A 25,763-nucleotide genomic window follows, 5' to 3' on the forward strand; every position below is an offset into this window, starting at 1 on the left:
TTCCACTATACGTGATGCACACATATGCTTACATACAGCCCAGTCCTGACTGATATAGTTACAAAACAGGCCTAAAACATCTGTCATATAACATCTGCCAGTTAATAGGAGATCGATAGGAGATTGTGTCACCAAACACAATTTAGATGATTGGTTTACTATGCTAGGAATTAAAATGCATGTGCAATATGTTTCTACAAACAGACCACTGTGACACAGTACTTCCCTCACAGTCCCAACTTTTGTATCTACTACTGTACAATCCATAAATATGGTCATAACACTTAAATGTCTTCACAGAAAGAATCTACTTGCTTTTAAAAATATTTTTTTGAGAAGATAATGTATTCAACTGGTACTTGGTCAAAAAGCCCCTGGGAACTAATTGTCCATTTAGTTTCCAAACATCAGATCATAAGCCCGCTGCCTGGCTAAAGTGCTCGGCTGGTCTCTACTCTACACAAGCCAGGGCCAGGTCAAGCAGTCAGTCATAATCAGGGTCGCAATCATTGGCCCAAAAACAGGCCCAGTCAATGGCAAGCAGGGATTATATAATAACTCTGATTTGCATTATAGAACACTTTCAAATTAGCTCTATGAGGATGTGTTTAGAACAGTGGAGGCTGGTGGAAGGATATATAGGAGGACGGCCTCATTGTAATGGTTGGAATGGAATTAATGGAACAGAGTCAAACATGTGGTTTCCATATGTGTGAAGTGTTTGATACCGCCCATTTATTTCATTACAGCCATTACAATGATCCTGTCCTCCTATAGCTCCTCCCACCAGCCTCCACTGGTTTAGAACCACAAAAACACAACATGTGCATTGTGAAGATATTGAGGAAAATATTGCTGATGGGAGCTTTCAGTGAGTAAAAGAATACTCACACTGTGATCTATGTACACACTCACACATGCACACACACACACACACACACACACACACAGCTTCTCACCTCCGCCCCAGCGTAGACATCTTGCCAGATCGTTCCCTGTGCCCAGAGGGAGGATGGCAACAGGGGGATCTTTTGCAAAGTTGGCCTTGTCTGCAGATGGACAGATAATGATAAGATAATAATTACAATTCTGATGGATTTCGGAGAAAGAACATTAAGGTGTAGCCAGAGTACTGTACAGTATAGTATTATAGTGTTCTATGTTACTCAGGCACACACACACTCACAGCTATGAAGGTGGAAATATTTTACTGTGTTCATGTATAATGAATGAGTTTAATCCAATAGATTGAGACACACCAATACAGTCTAAGATCCATCCCACTGTCCCGTCCCCTCCACATGCCAGCACCTGGAAATCAGGGACATCATGGAAGAAGTTGAGCCTGTGAAGACAAAATACATAAATACACAAATACACACACATACATACAGAAAGACAATACAGAAATACACTATGGAAAAAGAAGGAACCACACGTCAGAAATCAGCTCAATGTAACTGAAGAATCCATAGAATCAAACCACTTCTGGGAAAATTGGAACACACTAAACAAACAACAACACGAAGAGTTATCTATCCAAAAAAGAGATGTATAGATAAACCACTCTACAACAAAGAACAAACAGCAAAAACATATACATGATCAAATACAAATCTTAGAATGCACTATTAAAGACTACCAGAACCCAATAGATTCTCCAATTGCATTGAATGAACTACAGGACAAAATACAAACCCTCCAACCCAAAAAGGTGTTGATGGCATCCTAAATGAAATGATAACATACAGACCACAAATTCAAATGGTTATTCTTAAACTCTTCAACATCATCCTCAGCTCTGGCATATTCCCCTATATTTGGAACCAAGGAATGATCACCCCAATCCACAAAGTAGAGACAAATTTGACCCCAATAACTACTGTGGGATATGCGTCAACAACAACCTTGGGAAAATCCTCTGCATTATCATCAGTGGTAGAAAAAGTACCCAATTGTCATACTTAAAGTAAAGATACCCAGTAAAATACTATTTTAGTATAAGTCTAAAAGTATTTGGTTTTAAATATACTTAAGCATCAAAAGTAAATGTAATTGATAAAATGTACTTAAGTATCAAAAGTAAAAGTATAAATCATTTCAAATTCCTTATATTAAGCAAACCAAACAGAACGATTTTCTTCTTTTTTAAAACATTTATGGATAGCCAGGGACACACTCCAACACTCAGACATAATTTATAAATGAAGCATTTGTGTTTAGTGAATCTGCCAGATCAGGTAGCAGGGATGACCAGGGATGTTCTCTTGGTAAGTGCGTGAATTGGACAATTTTCTTGTCCTACTAAGCATTGAAAATGTAACAAGTACTTTTGGGTGTCAGGGAAAGTGAATGGAGTAAAAAATATATTATTTTCTTCAGGAATGTAGTGAAGTAAAAGTTGTCAAAAAGAATACTTTACAATTTAAGTACTTATACAAAAAAAACTTAAGTAGAACCTTTAAAGTATTTTTATTTAAGTACTTTACTCCACCGATTATCATTAACAGCAGACTCGTACATTTACTCAGTGAAAACAATATACTGAGTAAATGTCAAATTGGCTTTTTACCAAATTACCGTATGACAGACCACGTATTCATCTTATACACCCCAATTGACAAACAAACAAACCAAAACAAAGGCAACGTCATCTCATGCTGTGTTGAGTTCAAGCTTTTGAGCTTTTGACTCAATTTGGTATGAGTGTCTGATATAGAAATTGATGGAAAGCAGTGTTGGGGGAAAAACATACAACATTATAAAATACATGTAAACAAACAAGTGTGTGGTTAAAATGGGCAAAAAAAAGACATTCATTTCCAAGGAGCCGTGGGGTGAGACAAGGTTGCAGCTTGAGCCCCACCCTCTTCAACATAAAGTTGAGGTCGGAAGTTTACATACACCTTAGCCAAATACATTTAAACTCAGTTTTTCACAATTCCTGACATTTAATCCAAGTAACAATTCACTGTTTTAGGTCGGTTAGCATCAACACTTCATTTTAAGAATGTGAAATGTCAGAATAATAGTAGAGCGAATTATTTATTTCAGCTTTTATTTCTTGCATCACATTGCCAGTGGGTCAGATGTTTACATACACTCAATTAGTATTTGGTAGCATTGCCTTTAAATTGTTTAACTTGGGTCAAACGTTTCAGGTAGCCTTCCACAAGCTTCCCACAATAAGTTGGGTGAATTTTGGCCCATTCCTCCTGACAGAGCTGGTGTAACAGAGTCAGGTTTGTAGGCCTCCTTGCTCGCACACACTTTTTCAGTTCTCCCAACAAATTTTCTATAGGATTGAGGTCAGGGCGTTGTGATGGCCACTCCAATACCTTGACTTTGTTGTCCTTAAGCCATTTTGCCACAACTTTAGAAGTATGCTTGGGGTCATTGTCCATTTGGAAGACCCATTTGCGACCAAGCTTTAACTTCCTGACAGATGTCATGAGATGTGGCTTCAATATAGTCACATAATTTTTCTTCCACATGATGATGTTGATTTTGTGAAGTGCACCAGTCCCTCCTGCAGCAAAGCACCCCCACAACATGATGCTGCCACCCCGTGCTTCACGGTTGGGATGGTGTTCTTCAGCTTGCAAGCCTCCCCCTTTTTCCTCCAAACATTACGATGGTCATTATGGCCAAACAGTTCTATTTTTGTTTCATCAGACCAGAGGACATTTCTCCAAAAAGTATGATCTTTGTCCCCATGTGCAGTTGCAAACCGTAGTCTGACTTTTTATGGTGGTTTTGGAGCAGTGGCTTCTTCCTTACTGAGCGGCCTTTCAGGTTATGTCGATATAGGACTCATTCTACTGGAGATATAGATACTTTTGTACCTGTTTCCTCCAGCATCTTCACAAGGTGCTTTGCCATTGTTCTGGGATTGATTTGCACTTTTCGCACCAAAGTACGTTACTCTCTAGGAGACAGAACGTGTCTCCTTTCTGAGCGGTACGATGGCTGCGTGGTCCCATTGTGTTTATACTTGCGTACTATTGTTTGTACAGATGAACGTGGTACCTTCAGGTGTTTGGAAATTGCTCCCAAGGATGAACCAGACTTGTGAAGGTCTACAATTTATTTTCTGAGGTCTTGGCTGATTTCTTTTGATAATCCCATGATGTCAAGCAAAGAGGCACTGAGTTTGAAGGTAGACTTTGAAATACATCCACAGGTACACCTCCAATTGACGCAAATTATGTCAATTAGGCTATCAGAAGCTTCTAAAGCCATGACATCATTTTCTGGAATTTAACAAGCTGTTTAAAGGCTCAGTCAACTTAGTGTATGTAAACTTCTGACCCACTGGAATTGTGATACAGTGAACTATAAGCGAAATAATCTGTCTGTAAACAATTGTTGGAAAAATTACTTGTGTCAAGCAGAAAGTAGATGCCCTAACCGACTTGCCAAACCTATAGTTTGTTAACAAGACATTTGTGGAGTGGTTGAAAAACGAGTTTTAATGATTCGATCCTAAGTGTATGTAAACTTCCGACTTCAACTGTATACAGTGCCTTCAGAAAGTATTCAAACCCCTTGACTTTTTCCACATTTTGTTACGTTACAGCCTTATTCTAAAATGGATAAGAAATCAATTTCCTCAGCAATCTACACACAATACCCCATAATGACAAAGCGAAAGCAGGTTTTAGAAATGTTTCCAAATTTATTAAAAACAAAAAACAGAAATACATTATTTAAATAAGTATTCAGACACTTTGCTATGAGACTCAAAATTAAGCTCGTGGTGCATAATGTTTATTTTGATCATCCTTGAGATGTTTCTACAACTTGATTGGAGTCCACCTGTGGTACATTCAATTGATTGGACATGATTTGGAAAGGCACACACCTGTCTATATAAGGTCTCACAGTTGACAGTGCATGTCAGAGCAAAAACCAAGCCATGAGGTTGAAGGAATTGTCTGTTGAGCTCAGAGACAGGATTGTGTCGAGGCACAGATCTGGGGATGTCACGACTACTGCCGAGGGTGGTTCCTCTCCCTGTTCGGGTGGCGCTCGGCGGTCGTCGTCACCGGCCTACTAGCTGCCATCGATCCCTTTTTCGTTTTTCTGTTAGTTATGTCTTTATGAGTTACACCTGTTTCCCATCAGTAATTAGTTTTATTATTTAAGCCCGCCTCTCCACCTGTTCTGTGTGCGGGCTTGTTACATGTCGTCACTTTGTATGTTTTGTGGTACATGTATTTTGGACTTCGGGGTTATTGTTTCGCCCTGTTGTGTTTGGACATATTTCCTCGGTTTTCAGTACTTATTAAATTACATATTGTACCAAACATTTTCCTGCTTCCTGCGCCTGACTTCACACCCACGAAGCCCAAAGTGTTACAGAAGCCCGCACCATAGAAATGGAGTCAGCAGAAGCAGCCACCACCCCTCTACCATCGATGGAGGAACGGGTCCTGCATCACACCACCGTTCTCCATCGGATTGGGTCAGCCATGGACCAGATGATGGAGAGAATGGATCGATGGGAGATGAGTGGTCTCCTCCCTTCACCTCCGGTTCACCCGACGAGCTCACCTCCTCCACTCCTTTCCCTGTCTGGATCTGGGGCACTACGTCTTACGCCTCCGAGGGAGTATGATGGAGCAGCGGCAAGGTGCCAGGGATTCCTATTACAACTTGAATTATACCTGGCGACCGTGAGGCCGACTCCCTCGGGGGAGGAGAGCGTGAGCCTTCTCATCTCCTGCTTGACGGGCCTAGCATTGGAGTGGGCCAACGCTGTGTGGAATGGACCCGATTCCGCACGAAACAACTACCCTGAGTTCACCCGCCATTTCAGGGCCGTCTTCGATCATCCCCCGGAAGGAAGAGCGGCGGGTGAACGACTGTTTCACCTTAGGCAGGAGATGAGGAGCGCGCAAGATTTTGCCCAAGAATTACGGACTTTGGCGGCTGGAGCTGGGTGGAACGACAGGGCCCTAATAGATCACTACCGGTGTAGCCTCAGGGAGGACGTCCGCAGGGAGCTAGCGTGTCGGGACACTACACTCTCCCTAGATGAATTGATCGACATGTCTATACAACTGGACAATCTGCTGGCTGCCCGCGGGCATTCAGAGAGGGTCCTGTCAGTTCCAGCTCCTAGCCTGCCTGCACCCATTCCTATGGAGCTCGGGGGAACTGCGTCAAGGGGAACCGGAGGAGGGCGCCCCTCCTGCACCAATTGTGGTCGACGAGGACACACGGCCGACCGGTGCTGGGAGGGTCCCTCTGTGAGTCGAGAGGGCAGGCAGAACACTCCTCGTTCATCCCAGGTGAGTCAGCACCACACTCACCCAGAATCCTCTGTTGGTCACGTGTTTGTCTTAATTTTTTCCTTGATTTTGCTCCCTTTTCCCAGCATAAGGCGCTAGTCGATTCAGGCGCAGCTGGGAACTTTATGGATAGCGGACTAGCCCTTAAGTTGGGAATTCCACTGGTACCGTTAGATTCCCCTTTCCCCGTGCACTCCTTAGATAGCCGACCATTAGGGTCAGGGCTGATCAGGGAGACCACGGTGCCACTGGACATGGTAACGCAGGGGAATCATAAGGAACTAATTAGTTTATTTATTATCGACTCACCTGCGTTTCCAGTGGTGCTGGGGGTGCCCTGGTTAGCTAGTCACAATCCTAAGATTTTGTGGAAACAGGGGATTCTCCAGGGATGGTCAGACGAGTGTTCAGGTAGATGTCTAGGTGTTTCCATCGGTGCCACGTCGGTGGAGAGTTCAGACCAGGTTTCTACTGTGCGCATTCCCCCCTGAGTTTCGCCTTCTGTAAAAAGAAGGCGACTAAATTACCACCTCATCGACCGGGGGATTGTGCGATAGACCTCCAGGATAACGCTGCGCTTCCTAAGAGTCACGTGTACCCATTGTCCCAGGAGGAGACGTTGGCTATGGAGACATATGTCACGGAAGCCCTGGGGCAAGGGTACATTCAGCCCTCCATTTCACCTGTCTCCTCGAGTTTCTATCACAGTGGGGTTCAGTTACCCGCTACCTCTCATTGCTCCCGCAGTGGAATCATTTAACGGAGCGCATTTTTTCACGAAACTGGATCTCAGGAGCGCTTATAATCTGGTGCGTATTCGGAAGGGAGACAAGTGGAAAACCGCATTTAGTACCACATCGGGCCACTATGAGTACCTCGTCATGCCGTATGGGTTGAAGAATGCTCCAGCCGTCTTTCAATCTTTTGTGGATGAGATTCTTAGGGACCTGCACAGGCAGGGAGTGATTTTGTATATCGATGATATCCTTATTTACTCCTCCACACGCGCCGAGCATGTCTCTAGTGCGCAAAGTGCTTGGTAGACTGCTGAAGCATGATCTATAAGTCAAGGCTGAGAAATGTGAGTTCTTCAAAAAAGCCGTTTCCTTCCTGGGTTATCGCATTTCCACCTCAGGTATGGTGTGATCGTGTTAATGCCGTGCGTAATTGGCCGACTCCCACCACGGTGAAGGAGGTGCAGCGGTTTTTGGGTTTTGCCAATTACTACCGGAGGTTTATCCGGGGTTTTGGCCAAGTTGCGGCTCCCGTTACCTCACTTTTGAAGGGGGGACCGGTGCGTTTGCGGTGGTCGGCTGAAGCGGACAGAGCCTTCAACCAGTTGAAGGCGCTGTTCACTGATGCGCCCATGTTGGCTCACCCGGACCCCTCTTTGCCGTTCATAGTGGAAGTGGACGCATCCGAGGCTGGGGTGGGTGCCGTTCTATCACAGCGCTCAGGTGCGCCACCGAAACTCCGCCCCTGCACTTTCTTTTCTAAGAAGCTCAGTCCGGCGGAGCGTAACTATGATGTGGGGGACCGTGAGTTGTTAGCTGTGGTTAAGGCTCTGACTGTGTGGAGACATTGGCTTGAGGGGGCTAGACACCCTTTTCTCATCTGGACTGACCACCGGAACCTGGAGTATATCCGGGCAGCCCGGAGACTGAATCTGCGTCAGGCAAGGTGGGCCATGTTTTTCACCCGATTTCAGTTCAGGATGTCATATAGACCAGGCTCTATGAACACTGAGGCTGACGCGCTGTCCCGCCTCTATGACACAGGATAGGCCCATCGATCCTACTCCCATCCTTCCAGCCTCTAAGCTGGTAGCACCAGTAGTATGGGAGGTGGACACGAACATTGAGCAGGCGTTGCAAATGGAGCCTGCGCCTTCAAATTGTCCTACCGGTCGTAAATACGTTCCGCTTGGTGTTCGTGATCGATTGATTCGATGGGCTCATATGCTACCTTCGTCGGGTCATCCTGGGGTGGCGAGGACAGTGCAAGGCCTTAGGGGAAGTACTGGTGGCCCACTTTGGCTAAGGACGTGAGGTTTTATGCCTCTTCCTGTTCGGTAGGTGCCCAGAGCAAGGCTCCTAGGCACCTTCCTAGAGGGAAGTTACAACCCCTCCCCATTCCACAACGGCCGTGGTCTCACCTGTCGGTGGACTTTCTTACCGATCTTCCCCCGTCTCAGGGGAATACCACGGTTCTGGTAGTTGGGGATCGGTTTTCTAAGTCCTGCCGTCTCCTCCCTTTTGCCCGGTCTCCCGACGGCCCTGCAGACTGCGAAGGCTCTATTCACCCATGTCTTCCGGCATTACGGGGTGCCGGAGGACATCGTCTCTGATCGGGGTCCCCAGTTCATCTCCCATGTATGGAGGGCGTTTATGGAGCATCTGGGGGTCTCGGTTAGCTTGACCTTCGGTTATCACCCCGAGAGCAATGGGCAGGTGGAGAGAGTGAACCAGGAGGTGGGTAGGTTTCTGCGGTCGTACTGCCAGGACCAGCCAGGTGAGTGGTCGAGGTATTTACCCTGGGCTGAGGTGGCGCAAAATTCACTCCGCCACTCATCCACTAACATGTCGCCTTTCCAGTGTGTGTTAGGCTACCAGCCGGTCCTGGCACCATGGCATCAGAGTCAGACCGAGGCTCCTGCGATGGAGGATTGGGTACAGCGCTCCAAGGACACCTGGAGAGCTGTGGAGGAATCCCTTAAACAAGCAGGAGAAAGGCAAAAGAGGAGCGCTGACCGCCACCGCAGTGAGGCTCCCATATTCGCACCGGGAGACAGGGTCTGGCTCTCGACCCGAAACCTGCCCCTCCGCTTGCCCTGCCGGAAGCTGGGTCCGCAGCGTGTAGGGCCCTTCAAAGTCCTGAGGAGAATAAACGAGGTGTGTTATAGATTAAAACTCCCTTCTTATTATCGTATTAACCCCTCGTTTCATGTGTCTCTCCTCAGGCCGGGGGTAGCTGGTCCCCTACAAGACGGTGAGGTGCCGGAGGTCCCTCCGCCCCCTCTGGACATCGAGGGGGACCTGGCGTATACAGTACGCTCCATTCTGGACTCAAGACGCCGGGTGGGGGGCCTGCAGTACCTCGTGGACTGGGAGGGGTACGGTCCGGAGGAGAGGTGCTGGGTCCCGGTGGGGGACATACTGGATCCATCATTGTTAGTTGATTTCCATCGCCTCCATCCGGATCGCCCTGCACCTCGTCCCCCGGGTTGACCTCGAGGCCGGTGTCACGACTACTGCTGAGGGCGGTTCCTCTCCCTGTTCGGGTGGTGCTCGGCGGTCGTCGTCACCGACCTACTAGCTGCCATCGATCCCTTTTTCGTTTTTCTGTTAGTTATGTCTTTATGAGTTACACCTGTTTCCCATTAGTAATCCGTTTTATTATTTAAGCCCACCTCTCCACCTGTTCTGTGTGAGGGCTTGTTACGTGTCGTCACCTTGTATGTTTTGTGGTACATGTATTTTGGACTTCGGGTTATTGTTTCGCCCTGTTGTGTTTGGACATATTTCCTCGGTTCTCAGTACTTATTAAATTACATATTGTACCAAACATTTTCCTGCTTCCTGCGCCTGACTCCACACCCACGAAGCCCAAAGTGTTACAGGGGAAGGGTTCCAAAACATTTCTGCAGCATTGAAGGTTTCCAAGAACAGAGTGGCCTCCATCATTCTTAAATGGGAGAAGTTTAGAACCACCAAGACTCTTCCTAGAGCTGGCCGCCCGGCCAATCTGAGCAATCGGGGGAGAAGGGCCTTGGTCAGGGAAGTGACCAAGAACCCGATGGTCACTCTGACAGAGCTCTAGAGTTCCTCTGTGGAGATGGGAAAACCTTCCAGAAGGACAACCATCTCTGCAGCACTCCACCAATCAGGCCTTTATGGTAGAGTGGCCAGACAGAAGCCACTCCCGTAGTAAAAGGCACATGACAGCCCGCTTGAAGTTTGCCAAAAAGCACCTAGAGACTCTCAGACCATGAGAAACAAGATTCTCTGGTCTGATGAAACTAAGATTGAACTCTTTGGCCTGAATGCCAAGCGTCACGCCTGGAGGAAACCTGGCACCATCCCTACGGTGAAGCATGGTGGTGGCAGCATCATCCTGTGTTGATGTTTTTCAGCAGTAAGGACTGGGAGACTAGTTAGGATTGAGGGAAAGATGAAAGGAGCAAAGTACAGAGAGATCCTTGATGAAAGCCTGTTCCAGAGCGTTCAGGACCTCAGAATGGGGGCGAAGGTTCACCTTCCAACAGGACACCCTAAGCACACAGCCAAGATAATGCAGGAGTGGCTTCGGGACAAGTCTCTGAATGTCCTTGAGTGGCCCAGCCAGGGCCTGGACTTGAACTCGAAATCTGGAGAGACCTGAAATATCTGTGCAACAATGCTCCCCATCCAACCTGACAGAGCTTGAGAGGATCTGCAGAGAATAATTGGAGAAACTCCCCATATACAGGTGTGCCAAGCGTCATACCCAAGAAGACTCGAAGACTTGAGGATGTAAACGCTGCCAAAAGTGCTTCAACAAAGTACTGAGTAAAGGGTCTGAATACCTATGTAAATGTGATATTTCAGTTTTTTATTTTTAATAAATTAGCAAAAATGTATTAGAACCAGTTTTTGCTTCGTCATTATGGGGTATTGTGTGTAGATTGAAGAGTTTTTTTAATCCATTGTAGAATAAGGCTGTAACCTAACAAACCTCTTGAGGATACCCTAGGATAGGGGGCGCCACAGCGCATTTTGAAAAAAAATCGTTCCCATTTTCAACGGCCTACTAATCAAACTCAGAAGCTAGGGCATGCATATACTTATTATATATGGATAGAAAACACCCTAAAGTTTCTAAAACTGTTTGAATGGTGTCTGTGAGTATAACAGAACTCAAATGGCAGTCAAAACCCCGAGACCGATTGAAACAGGAAGTGGAATTCAGAATTGTGGACTCGACTTCTCATCTTTCCCTATAAATCACACCGTTAACCTGTTAGGGCTAGGGGGCAGTATTGACACGGCTGAATAAAAAACATACCCGATTTAATCTGGTTACCACTCCTACCCAGTAACTAGAATATGCATATACTTATTACATATGGATAGAAAACACCCTAAATTTTCTAAAACTGTTTGAATGGTGTCTGTGAGTATAACAGAACTCAAATGGCAGGTCAAAACCTGAGAGATTCCTTTACAGGAAGTGGCCTGTCTGACCATTTCTTGAACTTCTTTTCCATCTCTATCATTTACTAAGGATCTCTGCTCTAACGTGACACTTCCCACGTCGTCCATAGGCGCTCAGAGCCCGGGAAAAAACAGAATGTCGTCATTCCAGCCCCAGGCTGAAACACATTATCGCCTTTCTCAAGTGGCCGATCAAGGGACACTGGGCTTATGCGCGTGACCCCGACCGCCCCCGCCTTTGGGATTTTTTCCTCTGTTTGCCGAAAAGGAGATTCCCTGTCGGAATATTATCGCTTTTCTACAAGAAAAATGCCGTAAAAATTGATTTTAAACAGCGGTTGACATGCTTCGAAGTACGGTAATGGAATATTTAGAATTTTATTGTCACGAATTGCGCCATGCGCGCGACACTTCTTTACTATTTCGGATAGTGTCTGGAACGCATACGAACAAAACGCCGCTATTCGGATATAACGATGGATTATTTTGGACCAAACCAACATTTGTTATTGAAGTAGCAGTCCTGGGTGTGCATTCTGACGAAGACAACAAAAGGTAATCAAACTTTTATAATAGTAAATATGATTATGGTGAGTGCTAAACTTGCCGGGTGTCTAAATAGCGAGCCCGTGATGCCTGGGCTATGTACTTAGAATATTGCAAAATGTGCTTTCACCAAAAAGCTATTTTAAAATCGGACATATCGAGTGCATAGAGGAGGTCTGTATCTATAATTCTTAAAATAATTGTTATGCTTTTTGTGAACGTTTATCGTGAGTAATTTAGTAAAATGTTAGCGAATTCCCCGGAAGTTTGCGGGGGTATGCTAGTTCTGAACGTCACATGCTAATGTAAAAAGCTGGTTTTTGATATAAATATGAACTTGATTGAACAAAACATGCATGTATTGTATAACATAATGTCCTAGGGTTGTCATCTGATGAAGATCATCAAAGGTGAGTGCTGCATTTAGCTGTCTTCTGGGTTTTGGTGACATTATATGCTGGCTTGAAAAATGGGTGTCTGATTATTTCTGGCTTGGTACTCTGCTGACATAATCTAATGTTTTGCTTTCGTTGTAAAGCCTTTTTGAAATCGGACAGTGTGGTTAGATTAACGAGAGTCTTGTCTTTAAATGGCTGTAAAATAGTCATATGTTTGAGAAATTGAAGTAATAGGATTTTTAAGGTTTTGAAAATCGTGCCACAGGCTGGCAGTGGCTGTTACGTAGGTGGGACGAATTCGTCCCGCCTAGCCTAGAGAGGTTAACCATGGTTCAGTGAGCACTTCCTATTGCTTCTACTAGATGTCGCCAGTCTTTTCACAGTGGTTTGAGCCTTATACAGTCGAAACTCAGTGAATGAGAGTCATTGGAAATTGGTCACAGGGGATGGGCCATCACCATTATGACGCCGGCGGCCATGTCTACCCCCACCTTTGGAAACGGTTTTAAATGCAATGAAATCATCCCCCTCGAATCTTATTGGCTCTCTTGGTGTTACAGGCCCTGAAGATTAATGTTTTACAACGTTTGACATGTTTGAACGAACCTACAGGCGGGATAATCTAATTTTATCCGGAACTTCAGCCCTGCGCTTGGAGAGAGCCCTTGGACGCGCTACCAACAGCAGGCTAATGGAACGTGAAGTATGGACTTTTTCGACCGAAAATACATCTGTTGTGGACCTGGGATGCTTTCTGATGAAGACAACTAAAGGTAGGCGATTATTGACAATATTATACAAGATGAGATGTGACATGGGATTGTTCCAAGATGGCGCCGAGCTCTGTATATTAGCTCATTTTCTGAGTATCGCATCTCCTTTTATCGCAAAGTGTGATTACCCAGTAAAGTTAATTTAAAATCTGGTATGACAGGTGTTCTCAAGAGATATTCATTTATAAATGTTAGATTGACAATATAAATTAAAAAAATCGTTATCGGATAGTAATTTAGGGAATTGTAGCATTGTTTACCGGGACGCATTTGAGGGGAAATTATTTAGTCAACGTCAGACGCCGATGTAAAATGCTGTTTTTATATATAAATATGACCTTTATTGAACAAAAGAATGCATGCATTGTATAACATGATGTCCTAGGTGTGTCATCTGATGAAGTTTGTAAAAGGTTAGTGCTGCATTTAGCTGTTTTTTGGTTATATGTGATGCAAGTGGTTGGTCGGAAAATGGCTCTGTTGCTGCTTTTTACGATGGACTCATCTAACATAATCTAATGATTTGCTTTTCCTGTAAAACCTTTTTGAAATCGGACGACGTGGGTCGATTCAGGAGAGGTGTATCTATAAAAAAAAATAAAAAAAAATATATATATTTTTTAAATTATGATTTTTTTTAATGCTAATTGGCGATATGATTTTTCGCTGGATTTTGATCCCGCTGACGGGATGAGACGCTGAAGAGGCTAACAAAATGTGGAAAAAGTCAAGGGGTCTGAATATTTTCCAAAGGCACTGTATATCAACGAATTGGCGAAGGCTCTAGAACAGTCTGCAGCATCCGGCTTCACCTTACTAGAATCGGATGTCAAATGTCTACTGTTTGCTGATAATCTGGTGCTTCTGTCCCCAACCAAGGAAGGCCTACAGCAGCATCTAGATCTTCTGCACAGATTCTGTCAGACCTGGGCCCTGACAGTAAATCTCAGTAAGACAAAATTAGTGGTGTTCAATGGGCCTCCCGAGTGGCGCAGCAGTCTAAGGAACTGCATTGAAGTGGTAGAAGCGTCACTACAGACCCTGGTTCGATCCCAGGCTGTGTCTCAGCCAGACGTGTGAAGCGGCGCACAATTGGCCCAGCGTCATCCGAGTTAGGGGAGGGTTTGGCTCCCTGGGATGTCTTTGCACGCTGAGTACGGTCGCCAGTTATACGGTGTTCCCTGTGTTTAACAGTCTGATGGCCTTCAGATAGAAACTGTGTTTCAGTCTGTTGGTCCCAGCTTTGATGCACCAGGTCTGACCTTGCATTCTGGATGATGGCGGCGTGAACAGGCAGTGGCTCGAGTGGTTGATGTCCTTGATGATCTTTTTGGCCTTCCTGTGACATCGGGTGTTGGAGAGCCTTGCAGTTGCGGGCGGTGCAGTTGCCGTACCAGGCGGTGATACAGCCCGACAGGATGCTTTCAATTGTGCATCTGTAAAAATTTGTGAGGGTTTTAGGTGACAAGCCACATTTCTTTAGCCTCCTGAGGTTGAAGAGGCTCAGTTGCGCCTTCTTCACCACACTGTCCGTGTGGGTGGTCCATTTCAGTTTTCAGTGATGTGTACGCCAAGGAACACCTTCTCCACTGCAGTCCCGTCGATGTAGATAGGGGGTGCACCCTCTGCTGTTTCCTGAAGTCCAATATCATCTTCTTTGTTTTGTTGACGTTGAGTGAGGGGTTGTTTTTCAGGCACCACACTGCCAGAGCCCTCACGTCCTCCCTGTAGGCTGTCTCGTCATCGTTGGTAATCAAGCCTACTACTGTTGTGTTGTCTGCAAACTTGATGATTGAGTTGGAGGTGTGCTTGGCCACGCAGTCATGGGTGAACAAGGAGTACAGGAGGGGTTTGGGCACGCACCCTGGTGGGGCCCCAGTGTTAAAAATCAGCAGAGTGGAGGGGATGTTTCCTACTTTCACCATCTGGGGGTGGCCCGTCAGGAAGTCCAGGACCCAGTTGCACAGGGCGGGGTTCAGACCCAGGGCCTCGAGCTTAATGATGAGCTTGGAGGGTACTATGGTGTTGAATGCTGAGCTATAGTCAATAAACATTATTCTTACATAGGTATTCCTCTTGTCCAGATGGGATAGGGCAGTGTGCAGAGTGATGGCGATTGCATCATCTGTGGATCTATTGGGGCAGTAAGCAAATTGAAGTGGGTCTTCAATTGAAGAACAAACACCAATGTGAATACCACCCATAGTTATGTTTATTTATTTTCCCTTTTGTATTTTAACTATTTGCACATCGTTACAACACATGTATCAAGTATTTATATGTTTATTTAGCCACAATATGACATTTCAAATGTCTCTATTCTTTTGGAACTTTTGAGTGTAATGTTTACTGTACATTTTTTATTGTTTATTTCACTTTTGTTTATTCTCTATTTCACTAGCTTTGGCAATGTAAACACGTTTCCCATGCCAATAAAGCCATTTGAATTGAATTGACAGAGAAAGAGAAAGAGAAAGAGAAAGAGAAAGAGAAAGAGAAAGAGAGACAAAGAGATACATTAGTGACTGGCCAGAGAGAGTGTCACCTTCAAAGGGACCTTTCATCTGGGCCAGGACAAAGGTGTCGACAGGGGCTTTCATCTGTCCCCCAAAAACAGCTGCGGTGCAAACATCACACCGGTACGTCTCGGTGTGTGGGTGTGGGTGCCCATGTGTGCCTGTGTGTGTGCATGCATGACACACATATCTGTTCGTGTGTGTGTGTGTGTGTGTGTGTGTGTGTGTGTGTGTGTGTGTGTGTGTGTGTGTGTGTGTGTGTGTGTGTGTGTGTGTGTGTGTGTGTGTGTGTGTGTGTGCGTACCACTGACAAGGCTGGTGACACCAATGTCAGACAGCTGTCTCCTTGTCGTTGTGGTGAACTGTACTAACGCTCAGTGATGCACAACACAAGCATGCCAGCACTCCAGGGAATTCTGTAGGTACAGCACCGATCTGGGTACATATCACATTTAAACAAAACAGTTGCACGTCAATATTAAACATTAATATCCTTTAACCTAACCGCATGAGGCTTGACAAATTTGTGACACTGTTTTATGCATGTGGGCTTAGTTGGAGAAAGTGTATCAACCATGATTGGGCCAAATGAGGATCTGCTTTGACAGGAACAATGAGAGAGACCTCACTCTTATTAATCAACACAAAACAACTATTTGCATTCTCTAAACAAATCACTCACCTTCAATCTGCCACTTGTCTAAAAGCCTGGTGGTGACTAAAGCTGTTGCCATGGTGCCTGGAGAATTTTTCTGGGTCTATATTAACTCTGTCTGATATGCTATACAGACAGACTAAATGAGGCCTGTCTTCAGCTGTACACATTGAGATATGTATCCAAAACGTCCTGATAAATGTGCCTTTGTAAGTGTTGCACGTATGGCTAACAATGGAGGAGTTATACAAGAGAAGAGAATGAAGAAAAAAGCTACCCTGGCTGTCATGATTTTATATTGATCCGCCACACTATGATGTAATGAGGCCCAGCTGATGAAAGTAAAGTATGGCTCAACTTCAGTCATGACTATCATGTGTTCCTTAACAAACCCAACCCACATGTAACATTTAAACTAGGTTAATAAACATGATGAGTAAATCTGTGTACTCTTCAAGCTCCCATGTAACCTTTATTTAACTAGGCAAGTAAGAACAATTTCACTAGGCAAGTCAGTTAAGAACAAATTCTTATTTACAACGACGGCCTGCACTGGCCAACGCTGCGCCAATTGTACACCCCCCTATGGGACTCCCAATCATGGCCGATTGTGATACAGCCTGGAATCGAACCAGGGTGTTTGTAGTGACGGCTCCAGCGCTGAGATGCAGTGTCTTAGACCGCTGTGCCACTCGGGAGCCCTCCTTTCCATGTAAGGATATGAGGGTTGTCCCTGTAACCATCCAGGCTGTGTCCCATGTGGCACCCCTATTCCCTATTCAGTGCACTGCTTTTGACCAGGGCCCATAGGACTCTGGAGTAGTACACTATATAGGGACTAAACTGTTATGTGGTTGTCTGTCAAGCATCATCACGTTCATAACTAAGCTATTCCCTCATTAATATTCAACTCTCAAAGATTGTTGACATTGAATGACAATAAAACAGCATATGAACAAATTACTGTTGCTCTCTATCCTACTACCTCATACACACCATCCCCAGTTTCTTCACTGCTCTCGTTATGACAGACAGTGCAACTTATCACAACTAATTAAACAACTACCACTAGCACTATTCAGTGATGATGGCATTACATCATGTTAACTGAACCTCCACTGTCCTGATACCATGTCAATGATCTACTAGCCTGTCAAGATTGAACTCTTTGGCCTGAATTCTAAGTGTCATGTCTGGAGGAAACCTGGCACCATCCCTACAGTGAAGTATGGTGGTGGCAGCATCATGCTGTGGGGATGTTTTTCAGCGGCAGGGACTGGGAGACTAGTCAGGATTAAGGGAAAGATGAACAGAGCAGAGTACAGAGAGATCCTTGATGAAAACTTGCTCCACAGTGCTCAGGACCTCAGATTGAGGCAAACGTTCACCTTTCAACCGAACAACGACCCTAAGCACAGCCAAGACAACGCAGGAGTGGTTCAGGACAAGTCTCTGAATGTCCTTGAGTGGCCCATTCAGAGCCCAGACTTGAAACCGATCGAACATCTCTGGAGAGACCTGAAAATATCTGGGCATCAATGCTCCCCATCCAACCTGACAGAGCTTGAGAGGATCTGCAGAGAAGAATGGGAGAAACTCCCCAAATACAGGTGTTCCAGGCATTTAGCATCATACCCAAGAAGACTCGAGGCTGTAATCACTGCCAAAGGTGCTTCAACAAAGTACTGAGTAAAGTGTCTGAATACTTATGTAAATGTGATATTTCAGTTTTTTTTATTTATTAATTTTCAAAAGTTTCTAAAAAACAGTTTTTGTTTTGTCATTATGGGGTATTGTGTGTAGATTGTTGAGGGATTTTTTTGAAATCATTCTAGAATAAATCTGTGATTTAACAAAAGTTGAACAAGTCAACGGGTCTGAATTCTTCCAGAATGCACTGTTTAGTATTGAATTAGTCTTACCCCACAATTTGTCTATAGTGATGAGAATGAGACTTACCCTACCATGGCTCTATAATGATGAGTTAGTTTTACCCTACCATGGGTCAATAGTAATGAATTAGTCTTACCCCACCATGGGTCTATAGTGAAGAGTTAGTCTTACCCACCATGGGTCTATAGTAATGAATTAGTCTTACCCACCATGGGTCTATAGTAATGAATTAGTCTTACCCTACCATGGGTCTATAGTAATGAATTAGTCTTACCCTACCATGGGTCTATAGTAATGAATTAGTCTTACCCTACCATGGGTCTATAGTAATGAAATAGTCTTACCCTACCATGGGTCTATAGTAATGAAATAGTCTTACCCTACCATGGGTAAATAGTAGTGAATTAGTCTTACCTCACCATGGGTCTATAGTAATGAGGATGAGTCTTACCCCACCATGGGTCTATAGTAATGAATTAGTCTTCCCCACCATGGGTCTATAGTAATGAATTAGTCTTACCCCACCATGGGTCTATAGTAATGAATTAGTCTTACCTCACCATGGGTCTATAGTGATGAGTTAGTCTTACCCTACCATGGGTCTATAGTTATGAATTAGTCTTACCCCACCATGGGTCTATAGTAATGAATTAGTCTTACCCCACCATGGGTCTATAGTAATGAATTAGTCTTACCCCACGATGGGTCTATAGTAATGAATTAGTCTTACCCACCATGGGTCTATAGTAATGAAATAGTCTTACCCTACCATGGGTCTATAGTAATGAAATAGTCTTACCCCACCATGGGTCTATAGTGATGAATTAGTCTTACCCCACCATGGGTCTATAGTGATGAGGATGAGTCTTACCCCACCATGGGTCTATAGTGATGAATTAGTCTTACCCCACCATGGGTCTATAGTGATGAGGATGAGTCTTACCCCACCATGGGTCTATATTAATGAATTAGTCTTACCCACCATGGGTCTATAGTAATGAGGATGAGTCTTACCCCACCATGGGTCTAAAGTAATGAATTAGTCTTACCCCACCATGGGTCTATAGTGATGAGGATGAGTCTTACCCCACCATGGGTCTATAGTAATGAAGTAGTCTTACCCTACCATGGGTCTATAGTGATGAGTTAGTCCTACCCTACCATGGGTCTATAGTAATGAATTAGTCTTACCTCACCATGGGTCTATAGTAATGAATTAGTCTTACCCACCATGGGTCTATAGTAATGAGGATGAGTCTTACCCCACCATGGGTCTATAGCAATGAATTAGTCTTACCCCACCATGGGTCTATAGTAATGAATTAGTCTTACCCCACCATGGGTCTATAGTAATGAATTAGTCTTACCCCACCATGGGTCTATAGTGATGAATTAGTCTTACTCTACCATGGGTCTATAGTAATGAATTAGTCTTACCCCACCATGGGTCTATAGTGATGAGGATGAGGCCTACCCTACCATGGGTCTATAGTGATGAATTAGTCTTACCCCACCATGGGTCTATAGTGATGAATTAGTCTTACCCCACCATGGGTCTATAGTGATGAGGATGAGTCTTACCCCACCATGGGTCTATATTAATGAATTTGTCTTACCCACCATGGGTCTATAGTAATGAGGATGAGTCTTACCCCACCATGGGTCTAAAGTAATGAATTAGTCTTACCCCACCATGGGTCTATAGTAATGAATTAGTCTTACCCTACCATGGGTCTATAGTGATGAGTTAGTCCTACCCTACCATGGGTCTATAGTAATGAATTAGTCTTACCTCACCATGGGTCTATAGTAATGAATTAATCTTACCCACCATGGGTCTATAGTAATGAGGATGAGTCTTACCCCACCATGGGTCTATAGTAATGAATTAGTCTTACCCCACCATGGGTCTATAGTAATGAATTAGTCTTACCCCACCATGGGTCTATAGTAATGAATTAGTCTTACCCCACCATGGGTCTATAGTAATGAATTAGTCTTACCCAACCATGGGTCTATAGTGATGAATTAGTCTTACCCTACCATGGGTCTATAGTAATGAATTAGTCTTACCCCACCATGGGTCTATAGTGATGAGGATGAGTCTTACCCCACCATGGGTCTAAAGTAATGAATTAGTCTTACCCCACCATGGGTCTATAGTGATGAGGATGAGTCTTACCCCACCATGGGTCTATAGTAATGAAGTAGTCTTACCCTACCATGGGTCTATAGTGATGAGTTAGTCCTACCCTACCATGGGTCTATAGTAATGAATTAGTCTTACCTCACCATGGGTCTATAGTAATGAATTAGTCTTACCCACCATGGGTCTATAGTAATGAGGATGAGTCTTACCCCACCATGTGTCTATAGTAATGAATTAGTCTTACCCCACCATGGGTCTATAGTAATGAATTAGTCTTACCCCACCATGGGTCTATAGTAATGAATTAGTCTTACCCCACCATGGGTCTATAGTGATGAATTAGTCTTACCCTACCATGGGTCTATAGTAATGAATTAGTCTTACCCCACCATGGGTCTATAGTGATGAGGATGAGTCTTACCCCACCATGGGTCTAAAGTAATGAATTAGTCTTACCCCACCATGGGTCTATAGTGATGAGGATGAGTCTTACCCCACCATGGGTCTATAGTAATGAAGTAGTCTTACCCTACCATGGGTCTATAGTGATGAGTTAGTCCTACCCTACCATGGGTCTATAGTAATGAATTAGTCTTACCTCACCATGGGTCTATAGTAATGAATTAGTCTTACCCAACATGGGTGTATAGTAATGAGGATGAGTCTTACCCCACCATGGGTCTATAGTAATGAATTAGTCTTACCCCACCATGGGTCTATAGTAATGAATTAGTATTACCCCACCATGGGTCTATAGTAATGAATTAGTCTTACCCCACCATGGGTCTATAGTGATGAATTAGTCTTACCCCACCATGGGTCTATAGTAATGAATTAGTCTTACCCCACCATGGGTCTATAGTGATGAGGATGAGTCTTACCCCACCATGGGTCTATAGTGATGAATTAGTCTTACCCCACCATGGGTCTATAGTGATGAGGATGAGTCTTACCCCACCATGGGTCTATATTAATGAATTTGTCTTACCCACCATGGGTCTATAGTAATGAGGATGAGTCTTACCCCACCATGGGTCTAAAGTAATGAATTAGTCTTACCCCACCATGGGTCTATAGTAATGAATTAGTCTTACCCTACCATGGGTCTATAGTGATGAGTTAGTCCTACCCTACCATGGGTCTATAGTAATGAATTAGTCTTACCTCACCATGGGTCTATAGTAATGAATTAGTCTTACCCACCATGGGTCTATAGTAATGAGGATGAGTCTTACCCCACCATGGGTCTATAGTAATGAATTAGTCTTACCCCACCATGGGTCTATAGTAATGAATTAGTCTTACCCCACCATGGGTCTATAGTAATGAATTAGTCTTACCCCACCATGGGTCTATAGTAATGAATTAGTCTTACCCCACCATGGGTCTATAGTGATGAATTAGTCTTACCCTACCATGGGTCTATAGTAATGAATTAGTCTTACCCCACCATGGGTCTATAGTGATGAGGATGAGTCTTACCCCACCATGGGTCTATAGTGATGAATTAGTCTTACCCCACCATGGGTCTATAGTGATGAGGATGAGTCTTACCCCACCATGGGTCTATATTAATGAATTAGTCTTACCCACCATGGGTCTATAGTAATGAGGATGAGTCTTACCCCACCATGGGTCTAAAGTAATGAATTAGTCTTACCCCACCATGGGTCTATAGTGATGAGGATGAGTCTTACCCCACCATGGGTCTATAGTAATGAATTAGTCTTACCCTACCATGGGTCGATAGTGATGAGTTAGTCCTATCCTACCATGGGTCTATAGTAATGAATTAGTCTTACCTCACCATGGGTCTATAGTAATGAATTAGTCTTACCCACCATGGGTCTATAGTGATGAGGATGAGTCTTACCCCACCATGGGTCTATAGTGATGAATTAGTCTTACCCCACCATGGGTCTATAGTGATGAGGATGAGTCTTACCCCACCATGGGTCTATATTAATGAATTTGTCTTACCCACCATGGGTCTATAGTAATGAGGATGAGTCTTACCCCACCATGGGTCTAAAGTAATGAATTAGTCTTACCCCACCATGGGTCTATAGTAATGAATTAGTCTTACCCTACCATGGGTCTATAGTGATGAGTTAGTCCTACCCTACCATGGGTCTATAGTAATGAATTAGTCTTACCTCACCATGGGTCTATAGTAATGAATTAGTCTTACCCACCATGGGTCTATAGTAATGAGGATGAGTCTTACCCCACCATGGGTCTATAGTAATGAATTAGTCTTACCCCACCATGGGTCTATAGTAATGAATTAGTCTTACCCCACCATGGGTCTATAGTAATGAATTAGTCTTACCCCACCATGGGTCTATAGTAATGAATTAGTCTTACCCCACCATGGGTCTATAGTGATGAATTAGTCTTACCCTACCATGGGTCTATAGTAATGAATTAGTCTTACCCCACCATGGGTCTATAGTGATGAGGATGAGTCTTACCCCACCATGGGTCTATAGTGATGAATTAGTCTTACCCCACCATGGGTCTATAGTGATGAGGATGAGTCTTACCCCACCATGGGTCTATATTAATGAATTAGTCTTACCCACCATGGGTCTATAGTAATGAGGATGAGTCTTACCCCACCATGGGTCTAAAGTAATGAATTAGTCTTACCCCACCATGGGTCTATAGTGATGAGGATGAGTCTTACCCCACCATGGGTCTATAGTAATGAATTAGTCTTACCCTACCATGGGTCGATAGTGATGAGTTAGTCCTATCCTACCATGGGTCTATAGTAATGAATTAGTCTTACCCCACCATGGGTCTATAGTAATGAATTAGTCTTACCCACCATGGGTCTATAGTAATGAGGATGAGTCTTACCCCACCATGGGTCTATAGTAATGAATTAGTCTTACCCCACCATGGGTCTATAGTAATGAATTAGTCTTACCCCACCATGGGTCTATAGTAATGAATTAGTCTTACCCCACCATGGGTCTATAGTGATGAATTAGTCTTACCCTACCATGGGTCTATAGTAATGAATTAGTCTTACCTCACCATGGGTCTATAGTGATGAGGATGAGTCTTACCCTACCGTGGGTCTAAAGTAATGAATTAGTCCTACCCTACCATGGGTCTATAGTAATGAATTAGTCTTACCCCACCATGGGTCTATAGTAATGAATTAGTCTTACCCCACCATGGGTCTATAGTGATGAATTAGTCTCACCCTACCATGGGTCTATAGTAATGAATTAGTCTTACCCCACCATGGGTCTATAGTGATGAGTTAGTCTTACCCTACCATGGGTCTATAGTAATGAATTAGTCTTACCTCACCATGGGTCTATAGTGATGAATTAGTCTTACCCTACCGTGGGTCTATAGTAATGAATTAGTCTTACCCCACCATGGACCTATAGTGATGAGTTAGTCTTACCCTACCATGGGTCTATAGTAATGAATTAGTCTTACCTCACCATGGGTCTATAGTGATGAGTTAGTCTTACCCACCATGGGTCTATAGTGATGAGTTAGTCTTACCCTACCATGGCTCTATAGTTATGAATTAGTTTTACCCCACCATGGGTCTATAGTATTGAATTAGTCTTACCTCACCATGGGTCTATAGTAATGAATTAGTCTTACCCACCATGGGTCTGTAGTAATGAATTAGTCTTACCCTACCATGGGTCGATAGTAATGAATTACTCTTACCCCACAATGGGTCTATAGTAATGAATTAGTCTTACCCACCATGTGTCTATAGTGATGATTTAGTCTAACCCACCATTGGTCTATAGTAATGAATTAGTCTTACCCACCATGTGTCTATAGTGATGAATTAGTCTTACCCACCATGTGTCTATAGTGATGAATTAGTCTTACCCACCATGGGTCTATAGTGATGAATTAGTCTTACCCACCATGGGTCTATAGTAATGAAGTAGTCTTACCCACCATTGGTCTATAGTACTGAATTTGTCTTACCCACCATGTGTCTATAGTGATGAATTAGTCTTACCCACCATGGGTCTATAGTGATGAATTAGTCTTACCCACCATGGGTCTATAGTATGAATTAGTCTTACCTCACCATGGGTCTTTAGTGATGAATTAGTCCAACCCTACCATGGGTCTATAGTAATGAATAGTCTTACCCCACCATGTGTCTATAGTGATGAATTAGTCTTACCCACCATGGGTCTATAGTGATGAGGATGAGTCTTACCCCACCATGGGTCTATAGTAATGAATTAGTCTTACCCCACCATGGGTCTATAGTAATGAATTAGTCTTACCCACCATGTGTCTATAGTAATGAATTAGTCTTACCCTACCATGGGTCTATAGTAATGAATTAGTCCTACCCTACCATGGGTCTATAGTAATGAATTAGTCTTACCCCACCATGGGTCTATAGTGATGAATTAGTCTTACCCTACCATGGGTCTATAGTAATGAATTAGTCCTACCCTACCATGGGTCTATAGTAATGAATTAGTCTCACCCTACCATGGGTCTATAGTAATGAATTAGTCCTACCCTACCATGGGTCTATAGTAATGAATTAGTCCTACCCTACCATGCGTCTATAGTAATGAATTAGTCTTACCCCACCATGGGTCTATAGTGATGAATTAGTCTTACCCTACCATGGGTCTATAGTAATGAATTAGTCTCACCCTACCATGGGTCTATAGTAATGAATTAGTCCTACCCCACCATGGGTCTATAGTAATGAATTAGTCCTACCCTACCATGGGTCTATAGTAATGAATTAGTCCTACCCTACCATGGGTCTATAGTAATGAATTAGTCTTACCCCACTATGGGTCTATAGTAATGAATTAGTCTTACCCCACCATGGGTCTGTAGTGATGAGTTAGTCTTACCCTACCATGGGTCTATAGTAATGAATTAGTCTTACCCCACCATGGGTCTATAGTAATGAATTAGTCTTACCCTACCATGGGTCTATAGTAATGAATTAGTCTTGCCCCACCATGGGTCTATAGTGATGAATTAGTCTTGCCCCACCATGGGTCTATAGTGATTAGTTAGTCTTACCCACCATGGGTCTGTAGTGATGAGGATGAGTCTTACCCACCATGGGTCTATAGCGGTGAGGATGAGTCTTAACCCACCATGGGTCTATAGTAATGAATTAGTCTTACCCCACCATGGGTCCCCCTCGGTCGAGACTGTACACCTGCCTGGGGTTCAGCAGGTACTGGAACTTTCTCAATACCCTGTAGAAGACATATATATATGTATATATATATATATATAGACCATATGACAGCTTTGTTAGAGTTACTGCACATACACACATGCTGACAAACTCAAACAATGTG

General features: G+C 43.9%; 1 protein-coding gene across 6 annotated transcripts in view; it reads right to left on the minus strand.

The window, feature by feature from the left end:
• Positions 1–25,763, minus strand: part of LOC106582334 (diacylglycerol kinase beta-like) — a 181,520-nt gene that overhangs the window by 80,314 nt on the left and 75,443 nt on the right. For all 6 annotated transcript variants that reach the window (XR_006761218.1, XM_014165320.2, XM_045704807.1 and 3 more), the window contains 3 exons: positions 25,584–25,658; positions 1,260–1,345; positions 960–1,049 (listed from right to left, as the gene is read on the minus strand). Coding sequence is in view for 5 of the 6 variants with exons in the window: in XM_014165320.2 (XP_014020795.1) it covers positions 960–1,049; positions 1,260–1,345; positions 25,584–25,658 (251 nt within the window). In the remaining variant the exon portion in view is untranslated. The remainder of the gene's footprint in view (positions 1–959; positions 1,050–1,259; positions 1,346–25,583; positions 25,659–25,763) is intronic.

The sequence above is a fragment of the Salmo salar genome, chromosome ssa21 (assembly GCF_905237065.1).
Source record: "Salmo salar chromosome ssa21, Ssal_v3.1, whole genome shotgun sequence".
NCBI classification, from domain to species: Eukaryota; Metazoa; Chordata; class Actinopteri; order Salmoniformes; family Salmonidae; genus Salmo; species Salmo salar.